Source organism: Triticum dicoccoides, chromosome 6B, assembly GCF_002162155.2.
Source record: "Triticum dicoccoides isolate Atlit2015 ecotype Zavitan chromosome 6B, WEW_v2.0, whole genome shotgun sequence".
NCBI classification, from domain to species: domain Eukaryota; kingdom Viridiplantae; phylum Streptophyta; class Magnoliopsida; order Poales; family Poaceae; genus Triticum; species Triticum dicoccoides.
Genome location: NC_041391.1, coordinates 36,147,340 through 36,159,071, shown reverse-complemented (window position 1 = coordinate 36,159,071; position 11,732 = coordinate 36,147,340). Strand labels below are relative to the sequence as shown.

The following is an 11,732-nucleotide window of genomic DNA, read 5'->3' as shown; positions in this document are numbered from 1 at the left end:
ATATTCGTTTGCTAATGGTTCTTTTACATTACGAAACTCCTAGCATATATATTTTTGCTATATGTTTGTCTTCTCATTTATGGTATTGGTACAAAAATGTTCCTATTTGGCACAACTAATTAAGCGAGGATCATTGTGGAGGATATTCGTTTTCGGTTGAACATGAGAAAGTAGAAAGGAAATATTCCTTTATAATATTGTTTCAAATTTACTTTATACACATTGCAACACACGAATTCTTTTCCTAATGGTTCTTTTACATTATTCGGGCATGTCGCAAATACAAGCATTTCACAATTCACATACATAACATGCGTGCTCTTTCTGTCTCAACTTTGTACGAGATGCCTCTCTCTCCAAGTAAAGCCGTCGTTTGCTTCCATTCGCGATCGACGCCCACCACCCCCAATGCTTTCCATCAGTGTGAATCAGTCATTTTATTCTCCGGCAGAACCTCTTGCCTTCTCCGCACCCGCCCTTGCGGCTAAACCTATCTACTTGGGTTTCCGGCGCGGTGTGGCCCTAGATGCCGTCACGGTTTCTCCAACTGGACTACCTCAACGCCATCCATGCGGTTTAGATCATGCTTATTATGAACTGCGATTTTTTCCTCGCCCATTGCCACGCTCGGTCATACTACTATTTGCTAGTACCAAAATAAAAGGCAAACCGACTTGGTGTGTTCAGAAAGAAAATAAGAGCCCGATCAAACCACCGCCAGGTCACCGATCCGAACATCGTCGCTCCATGACCAACCAGCGCCGAGCATGTGGATCAGCGAGCCCATCACGAAACCTTTTTCCTCCCGAGCGGTCACAGGAAACCGCCTCGGTCCACGTTTCCCCAGCGCCCACTCACGTATATAAATTGCCTCCGCACCCGTCGTCCAGCCGTTCGAGTTTAACCACCCAAATCCCGCAGCGCAAGTCGAGGAGGAACCGAAGAAGAAGAAGATGGCGCGTACGAAGCAGACCGCCCGCAAGTCCACCGGCGGCAAGGCCCCCCGCAAGCAGCTCGCCACCACCATCGTGCGTCTCGCCGCCTCCCTTCTCTCCTTCTTCTCCTGTTCCAATCTATTGCTGTTTCGCTGATGATCCACGGTTTCGATTGTGCCGTTTCCTGTTCAGGCGGCGAGGAAGTCGGCCCCGACCACCGGCGGCGTGAAGAAGCCCCACCGCTACAGGCCCGGGACGGTGGCGCTGAGGGAGATCCGCAAGTACCAGAAGAGCACGGATCTGCTCATCCGCAAGTTGCCGTTCCAGCGCCTGGTGCGGGAGATCGCCCAGGACTTCAAGACCGATCTGCGCTTCCAGAGTCACGCCGTGCTGGCCCTCCAGGAGGCCGCCGAGGCTTACCTCGTCGGGCTGTTCGAGGACACCAACCTCTGCGCCATCCACGCCAAGCGCGTCACCATCATGCCCAAGGACATCCAGCTCGCCCGCCGCATCCGTGGCGAACGCGCCTAAAACCCTAGATGGGAGATCATCGTGCCGTTCGTCATAAGCAAGCGTGTTAGTTGATTTGCTTCTGGTTCTTAGCCGTGTCACTCGCTCGTGATAGGGAACTTTTATTCCGTTCTAAATATCTGTATGGTTACGTACTCTATATATATGCTGGTTACAACAAAAGACATGTGTGGTGCTTACTATTTTGGTTTGCCCTAAATGTGAAACATGCTGTATTGACCATTATCGATATTTATTCATAGCAATTGTGATACCGTTGGCCTTCTGCTCTTCGATCCTCTTGTCATTTCCCCAACTTTGCCTTGCAACGTGTTCCTGGCTTTGGTTCAATGTTGCTGTGGTGCCGTGTGGATTAGAAAAAATAGATTAACTGGGTTGTAGTTGGATTAGTTTAATTTGTATTGGCTTATCACTTTTGCGGACCTTCGTGGGATGTTGCATTACATTCCTACTACTAATAGGTGTGGCCGACGATGGTTTGATAGACACGCCTGCAATATGACGGTGTTAAATTTGGAACAGTGACTGCTCTTACAAAAAAAGGAATTGCATTGGCCTTGTAAAACAAACTTGAAAAAACACAGATTAAATTTGCTTGATCGTTGTACATATTTACTGTTCATCTGAATGCTAACTGCAATTAGTATTATCATGTTACAGATTGTTGAGAACAGTATAACAGTTAACAGTTACACATTATCATTTGCAATGGACAAAAGGTTAATCAGCTCAACACTAGTATAAAGTAAATTATAATTTATAATTTTGGAGGGGGTGACAAGCACACCCATCCTCCCCTGCTAGTTAGAATTTATCTCCCATCACAATATGCAGCAACAAACTCGTAAGGGAAAAGAACATTAATGTTCCAAATTATATGAGGACATTGAAAATTGGATGAATCTTGTAATAGTTAATCTGACAGTAAATAGATGCATGGGCCACTTCCATTTCTACAGTTTTGGGCTGTTTCATTGAGTTGAATTCAATTTTTTTACTTGTGAAGTGACCGATGGTGATACATACATGTCCTTCACTGTTACATGTACACGGATGATATGGATTGATACAATGCAGGCATGGTCTGAAACTCTGAATTGCTAAATTAGACTAGGGAGGCAAGCAACAACAAAAATACTATTCTCTCTGATTACATATTAATTGTCGCTGCTTTAGTATAACTTTTTACTAATGTTTTACAAAAGCAGCGACAATCAATATGGATCAGAAAGAGTAGAAATATACAAAGTTATATAGAAGATAGATTTCAACTTTAGCTCCTTTACAAACTAGCACTTCCATCATATCTATTTACATTGGTTGCATGAGCCCGTATTAATGGCCTGCAGTTACATTGCACAACAATTCATAGATAAAAAAATCATACGGTTCTTGCTGATTGTTAGTTCTTATTGTAGCCACTCTTGAGATACTACAGATAGAAGGGAGGCAAGGGAATATGTGAAAGTTTATGGTCTGTTTGGATGCAATGTGTTGGCATATCATTGCAAAGTATTATAAAAAGTACTATCTGATACACCTATTTTTATTTTTCTGTTACTTGAGCAGGTGTGGCTGTGGGGGCTATGTGTATACTTGTAGTAGGGATGCCTCCATCACATATATGATATCATCTAACCACCATTAGGGCTGGACCAAAAGCTTGTAGCTCGCGAGCTTAATGAGCGCTCGATAGTTCGGCTCGTTATGCTCGTGGCTCGCTTCTTCATGAACAAAGACAATCATCAATTTCAGCTCGTAAACCTTAACGAGCTTAATGAATGAGCTAACGAGTTTCATGAGTAGCTCGCTAAGCTCGTTAGTAACAACACAACACCTATTTCATCTTACGTGACAAAATTGTTGTAGCACCTCAGCCTATCTATTTAATCTAATCTGGATAGGAGGCAACAAACTAGTGCATTTCCTTTGTAGTCACCATCTTCCTTCTTAAAAATCACATATACACACTATCATGTAGACTACAACACATCAAAATCTGTTAACGATCACTTACAAGCTTAACAAGCTTCAAACGAACCGAGCCGAGCAGTGTTTTTGCCTGTTAATCTTACTGCGCTTAATGAGCTGAGCCTTAACGAGCACGACTTAACAAGCCGAGCAGCTCATTAGTCCACCCCTGACCACCATTACATCAATGTACATTAAATTTGTGCTGATGGGATTGATGAAGTTATATGGGCGATTAAGAACTACATGTAGACAGATCAGCTCCAAAGAGAGTGGTTTTCAGCTCCTGGGTACCTAGGCACCCTCTATGAACAGTAAAATCAAAACAAATAAAAAAATTCAAAAAAATCTGAAACTTTGCAACATCAAAGATAATCAAACCTTGTAGGCGCTTGCAAGTTTTCATGCCAGAAAACAATTCGAGGAGCTCTACACACGAAACATATTTCAGTGCTTGAAGTTTTGAGCATTTTTATTACTGAAATCTGAAACTCATTCCTACACCTTTCTCTACATGACATTTTGGCATGAAACCTTGCAAGAACCTACAGAATTTGAAAACCTTGCATGACATTTTTTTCTCTATTTTTTACTGTTCATAGAGGGTGCCTAGGCACCCGGGAGCTGTCACACCTTTCCCCTCCATGTATTTTAGTAAAACTTAGGTCATTCACCGCTCATATTTGATGAGTACATAGTGATAGACTTACTTGATCGACTAGGAGTAGACCAGTGGAATATCTTCTCTGTTCTGGTGTTTACCTTAGCCTTCCGGCCATCGCTGATTCGTCAGTGATGGTCTGCGCACGGGCAGCGACGGTCGGTGTAGAGGGCAACTGCGAGGTGGCTGATGGCGTCGGTGGGGAGCGGCAGGGCGTTGTGGAGCTTCCCATCACTGACCGGCTTTCCTCAATCGGCGAGGTTATGGAGGTGGGCCACCGTTCTATTTTGGCATGCGTGCCCTAGTGTCCCCACCTCCCTCTTATAGCCAGTGCGACAGGGGCCCACAACCCAGTTGGGTTGGGCTCCCCCGATCAGGGAGCGAGTCAAGGGTCCAATGGGCCTTTGTGCCCATTGGTGGAGAGATCAATACTAACATTCTCCCTTTGATCTCATCTTTCAAATTTATAACTTTCTACTTTGAAATAACTCTTTTCGAAGTACTCATTTCATCATAGATTAATGCGTATGAGCTGCCCTATCGTCACGGTCAATCACCGATGGACTTGACAGCTACAACACACCTCTCTGTTTTGAAATATATACATTAACTTTTGGGCCCTTTATTGTCTGGAAAACATAGACTATACCATAAACCCATGTCGACTGTGTGTTCTCTGAACGCACTGGGCGGTAAGCCTTCATTAAGCAGATTTGCAAATACTTGTCTGTTGCTTTCATGCCCCAAGCATTTCAACATAATTCTGGACTTTCTCCTTAACAACGTATAACTTTGTGTCAATGTGTTTGGCACCACACTTGACTCGTTGTCATAGGAGCGAATTATTAATGGTTATTGCTGTCAACCATTATCAACTCCGGGTACATGTTTCTTTAACCTTTTTGCCTGTCCCTCAGCCTCATATCATGATGTACATTATATTTACATCATATTAATGATAATTGATTCATTCTTTAGAGTTTTTCCACACAAAAGCTCCAAGTGTGAAAGTTAGCGACAATTGTGGATTTTGTTGTATATTTCACAAGTTCTATCTTTATATTCACAACCTTTTGAGAACTTTTGCTCCTTTTAGCATGAGGCTGATATTTTTGACTCCATTTCAGTAATCTATATCCGGACTGGACATTGCCAAAATAACCCGGTTATGTGAACTGTGTCAGGATAATGTTATACTTTTGCATTCATTAAGCTTCCAACAGCTGAAGCATATGGTACCATATTCATTTGGTCTATTTCGTATTGACTTTGGAACACTGAAGTTCCCAAAATCATTACCCTTTACTATAAGAACAGGCGTAGGTTTTCTCACAGGCATACTTTAGAAACTTTCCTTAGCATGCCCATGCGACATTCCTAATACCCTTTTATTCTTTTCTCGGTGAATCTCGATCCATATAACGAGAGACATTCTACCAAGAACATTCTTTTGAACTTTGAGGGCAAGAACTTATTTTCCTCATGCGGTCGATTAACATCACTATTAACAAGTAGAATGTTATCCGCATGTACAGGATTATGAAATGAAATTCCATTCTATAACTTTATACAAACACAATTGTCCTCTCATTTTCTTTAACCCAAAACATCATTTGTTTTCTTTAGTCCATAAAATACTTCTTCAGGCAGTATCCCCTGTGTTCTTTACTTTCATCTGATGTAACTCAGATCATAATATCTTTCATCTGATGTAACTCAGATCATGATGTGCTACCAACACTCATTGTAATCTACACAGTGTAAAACACGCAAAACCTTTCGATTTAAGTCACGTTTTACACACCTTTACATATTTCCTTTGGAGTCACATTGTCCTTGTAGACTCTTTACACCCTACTGTTTTGGCTCCATTGAAAATTACTCATGAGTCCCAAACATCGTCGGAATTCACCAATTTCATTTCATCTCACATAGTCTCTTATCATTTAGATAAGCAGACACTTCTCAAAGCTCGATTGAGCCCTTTAAATGAGGTGGGATCAACCTCCATTTGAATTTCACTAACATAGACTTTATAGTAATCAGAAGTATCTGATTTTCTCATTCCTTGAGACCATTTGTGTCTCAGGTACTGGCACTTCTTTCATATGGGGCTGTTGTTGCGTTGTCATTGCCAAGAGGCAAATTAATTGTATAGTCTTTCATTTCCAAGAGGCAATAGGTTTTACAAGGACCTTTATCACAAGATCCATGTTCACTCATTCCTCCTTTATAGAGCTAACAACAGGTGTTGTATAGGTCATACAACATGCTCCCCCACATACAATCTATTCGAGTCTTAGGTATTTTCATACCATGCTTCCCCAGATTACTCCATCTTCACTAAAAGTGGGGTATATTTAAACTTTATTATTTGGGTTTATTCTATTAAAACTTTCTTCTTTATGGCACTTTTAAGCACCGTCTTAGTATTCCTTAGTCCGCTTTTGAAAATGTAAAAGATCCAGGAATACAACTATTTTTTTTCTTTAGGGGTATTATTATCATTCTTAATTTATCTCATATTTCTTTCTCCCCCTCGAAATGTGGCAAGAACTTTTCTGCCACAATTTCGATAAACCATTCACAACTCTTGTGAATGAGGAAACTTTGATTAGCTACTTCATTTATATGATTGCTTCATACGAAATGAAGTTATCTGTTAACTGGTATGGGAGTACTTTTTCCTCATTCCAATTCAGAAACTCAACAGAGTTCTTTATCATTAGTACTTTTGCAAGTCACACTTGCATATCATTCTTATCTTTAGGTTCGTCTATAACTTTTATTCTCTTTGGATTTATTGAGTGCTTAATGACCGTTACACATAAGGTGTACGGTCGATACTATGAAAGCATAATAGCTACCCCATACTTTTCTCCCATAGTTGGACATATTAAAAGCACATGAGTCATCATATCTTTCTCCGGTCATACAGGATAAGTCCTTTGTAAAATTTCTCCCGCCATATAGGATTTTTGACATAATACTATTTTAACTTTACCCTGTTACGCAGGAATTTTCCCAGACTTTTTCCCGCCATGCGGGTTTTATCATAATCATGTTTTCCCGCTATCCGGGTAATTCCCTGTAAGGGATATAAATGCCAGCATTGGCTCTTTTGACTGCATATTCATTCATCAAATTCAGAAATAAATCCGAATGCTCTTTGACACACATGCTTGATCCAACGTTGGTCAAATTAAACATGCATGTTGTTTATTTCATCTCAAATCATGTTGACTGAAAAATCATCTTCATAGAGAGTACATGAAAGACATTCATAAACCAAGACTCTCAATGATCTATCTCTTTTCTTTTGATGCGAACATACTCCCTCATGTTATGACCGTTCTTGGTCATCTTTCGGGTCACAAGTATCCAGCCATTCGATTTCACGAATGAAAGCATGGAAAACTTTTAGTCCGAGAAAAATTAGCCGAGAATCAACAATAATGAGCATAAAAATAACCCCATGTTAATCTGGTTAAAAAATATGCACATTAAACTTTTTAAACTTTCTTTTATATTCTAAATCACCATTGGGCAGAACTAGAATAAAACATCATCCTTCTAAATTCCATATCACCGTTGAGTGGAAATGGAAACAATGCATATAACTCAATAAACAATGTGATAATAGTATGTCTATTAAACAACTTTCCTAAGAAATAGTCATCATCATCAACGTTACTGTAGCGGGAACAAGAAATATACATTTCTCTATTTCAAGAGCATTTCTTGATCTTTATCAGCTGTTTGAAAATTGATCACTTTGATACAAAATTTATTAGAGATTTAAGCTTTGAACATAAGACACATAGAATTATAGTACTGTTATCATCTACGTTGGTCAGAAAATAACAATACCATATTTTAACTTTAAAACAAATATCTTTCTGATTCTGATTTCACCCATAGGGAAAAACATTACTAAGAACAGTTCTTCCAATTAAAATTTCCCGTTGGTTCCGATTTAATTGGAGGATAAAACTTTTACTTTGTAGCGGAAACTTTATAATATTCTATACAGAAACTATTCTGTTTTACTCTCTAAGCAATTTTAACTGGTTGGTTCAAAATTGCATTAGAGAAGCAACAATTTAATCTTTTACTTTTAGTTCTATTCACTTTTAAAAGAGCACTTTTATTTTTATTTGCAGCGGGAAAACATGAATAAAAAATTCATGAACCTATTACTTTTCAGAAGTATTTCTTTTACTTTTCTTTTTTCTAAACAAAATATTTCTTTGAATAATTTTGAATAGCAAAACTGTATGAAATTTGTCCAAAAACTGGACAAAAAAATAGAAGACAGCCGCGGGCTTCTCTCTATTCTGTTGAGCGCGTGCCGCCAGTGGCCGAAACCGGCCCAAAAGGGCTAGCGCGGGGCGCTGCTCTCTGGCCTGGTTCACCGGACCAAAAACCCACCTTCTTTCGGCCTAAAAGCCCGACAACGAGCTAGGTCAGATCGGACGGACGTCCGTGGTCCTTGCTAGATCAAAACGAGGCAACGACTCTAGCCCCGAAAACCCTAGCCCCCAATCCATTCTCTCCCGTCTCCCCCTTCGCTCTCTCCTGTCGCGCTCTCTCTCGACGGGGTAAGCGCGGGGCTGCGCCCGGGCCGCTGGTGACGGCGCCGAGGGCCAGCGCGCCGCTTCCTTCCTCTTTTTTCTGTCGCCGAGAGAATGACACTAGTAGAAAAATGGCCATTCAAACCGGTTCGTGAGGGCCATTTGTCCCGGTTCCCAAACCGGGACTAAAGGGTCATAACTAAAGCCCTATGCTGGCCCTTTAGTCCCGGTTCGATCGGGGACTGGGACAGATGGAGCTCCATGTGGCCAGAGTGGCTTGCCTAGGTAGGGGGGCCTTTTGTCCCGGTTGGTGCCACCAACCAAGACCAAAAGGCTTCCACGCGTCAGCAGTTCAAGGCCTGTGTTTTTTCTTCTGAAGGGGGGGGGGGTTGGGGGTTTTATAGAGTTAATTTAGGGGGTTCATATATTGTGTTAGCTCGCTAATAGAGATGAGTGACCTCTCTTATCTCCGTTCTTGGTCGACGATCTTATCTCCGTCAGAATATGCACAAGACAGTAACACTCACATGTATTCGTAAGGAAAGAGTATTGTAGCATTGTTTTGATTTCGAAGTAACGAGGCAAGCAACTTGGCCTTGGTTTGTTTGGCGTCATGTTTAACACTCCATTCATCCATGAGATTTGTGTTAATGAACCCAATATCACCTACTTGTCTTTTCTTCAATTCGGCGATCTTCAATCTGCATAATATAATGAGGATAATTATATATACATGCAATGAAAGAGCTGAGCTATATATAGAGACTTAACTAATTACAGAGAAGTAGTACTTACAGATAGTAGCAAGTCATGATTGTTTTATCGAGGGCCTTTTGATTGAAAAACTGGAAGAACTCCTCACATGGAACTAACAACAAATCAATTCCAACGAGGTCGTGCTCCTCTTTAACCGATAGCGACAAAGTATTTTTCCCAGACTTCCTGCAAATGACCATGTACCAATCATGGAATCTTCGCATCATCATTGTTAGGGAAGTACCAAGTCTGACGAGAGGCTTCCCGTGCTCGAATCTTAATGTGTCCACCTCCATTGTTCCAAAAATTATTGCATCCTCCTCGGTCATGTAATCTCCAAGATTGGTACCGGGCAGCACCCCCGGAAGATTAGAGACGATATCGCTAGACACATTGAGTGGGGGGCACGATTGCTTCGCTTGTTCGCCGAGCTGGGGAATTTGTTTCCTTTTTCTTCGTTCTGCTAGCCTCCCGCCTCTGGCTGCACTGCGAGACGCCGGAGCAGCCGGAGCGGCTGCGGTTGTCTTCTTTCATTGCTTAAGAGGAGGAGCAGCTGGTGGCGCACTGCTATGACGCGCCGGAGAAGCCGGAGCGGCAGCGTTTGTGTTCCGTTGTCGCTTACGAGGAGGCAAAGGAGGAGGCGGGCTGCTCGGATGCGCCGGAGCAGGCGAAGAAGGAGGCGGGGTACTACCGCCTTCACGCGCCGGAGCAGGAGGTGGAGTGCCCTAATCACTCGTCGGAGGAGGAGGAGGAGGCGGAGGAGGCGGAGTGCCCAGCTGACTAGCAGGAGCCGTGAAGTTCAGAAGCTTGATGTGCTCCTTCCGCCATAGACACGGAGTATGCATAGCAAGACCCAGTTAAGTCTCCCCATCACCTGTAGGGTGGTCAAGCTAGAGCTACTCAAATCCCTCCGTTATTCCATCCACCATCACAACAACATAGCCTTGTGGAATCGGACGGTAGTGAAAAGTTGTTCTGGGCGAAGGACGGAACACAGAGCAGACAACCGCCTTGACTTTTAGCTGATCCCATTGCATCATAAGGTGGCACTGGTGTGAATCCTTGATAAAATCCACGGGGTAGCTAGGACCCGTCAAGTCAGGCTGCTGAATAAGCTCGATCGAAGCCACGCTGCTTCTCCGCTGAGATGGCGGGGTAGCTTCTGGGGTAGCATCTTGGGCAGGATCTCGCTGCTCCTGGTTTTTCTCAACATCTCGTTCCACTAGCTTTACTACCCTTGCCTTAAGCTCCTACAGTTTGCTCTGCTCCACTTTCCTCCTCCTCTCTTGGGTTTTGTAACCGCCTGCGTCGGGAAACACAACCTTCCACGCAACGTAGCCTGGCGTGCCTCGTGTTCGTCCAGGGTGATCAGGATTCCCGAGGGCCCTTGTGAGCTCGACATTCTCTCTGTCAGGAATGAACTTCCCTTCCCGCATTTCGTTGATTGCTTTCCGAAGCTTCATGATGGGTGTTGCATGTTGCTCGTCCGTCCAGCAGCACTTCCCTGTTTCAGGGTCCAATGTTCCACCAGCCCTGAAGAACCAAGTCCTACAACGGTCTAGCCAGTGCAATGTCTCTAGTTCGACCCCTTTAGCAATCAGGTCCTGCTCAGCCTTGTCCCACAATGGCCGGGCTTTGAGGTAGCCACCTAACCCCATGCGATGGTAATGCTCCTTCTTTGCAACATTTATCTTGTTAGTCGCTGACATCTTCTTACTCCTCTCCGATGTCTAGTTGGCCACAAATGCGGGCCAGTGATCTCTTATCTTCTCAAATCGGCCGCTGAATTCTGGAGTCTTGCCTTGGTCGACATACATTGTTTTCAACTCATTCTTCCACCTCCTGAATAGATTTGCCATCTTCTTGAGAGCATAGGACTTGATCAATGGCTCTATAACTGGATTCTCCGGATCCTCCTCTTCCGGTAGTGTGAAATTTACCTTCAGCGCTTTCCAAAGATCTTCTTTTTGTCTATCTTTGACAAAAGAAACTTGAAGAAGCTCTTCCTTCTTAGGCTCATTCCATAGATTGATGCTAATCGGGATCATGTCCCTAATAAGAACCCCACACTGAGCAGAAAATGCTTCCTTGGTCCAGCGGGGTTTAATCGGTTGGCCATCGCGCGTGATTTCTGTGATCGTGAACCTTTCATCCGGGCGCAAATTTTTCTTCGGGCCTCATTTCTTCACTGAAGTATTGCTTGATCCGGAGGGCTATATAAAAGAATAAAGAAGAGTTAATATATGTACAAACCAAAACAATTAATGCATCAATTAGCTAGTCAGCACAGGCTTTATATATATA

At 42.8% G+C, this 11,732-nt stretch overlaps 1 protein-coding gene across 1 annotated transcript; it reads left to right on the top strand.

Annotated features, from left to right (window-relative positions):
- Positions 1-928: 928 nt before the first annotated feature.
- Positions 929-1,691, top strand: LOC119324490 (histone H3.3-like). Its single transcript, XM_037598281.1, has 2 exons — positions 929-1,023; positions 1,126-1,691. Exons 1-2 carry the CDS (start codon positions 954-956, stop codon positions 1,464-1,466), a joined length of 411 nt encoding a protein of 136 aa, XP_037454178.1. The 5' UTR covers positions 929-953; the 3' UTR covers positions 1,467-1,691.
- The last annotated feature ends 10,041 nt before the right edge of the window (positions 1,692-11,732 follow it).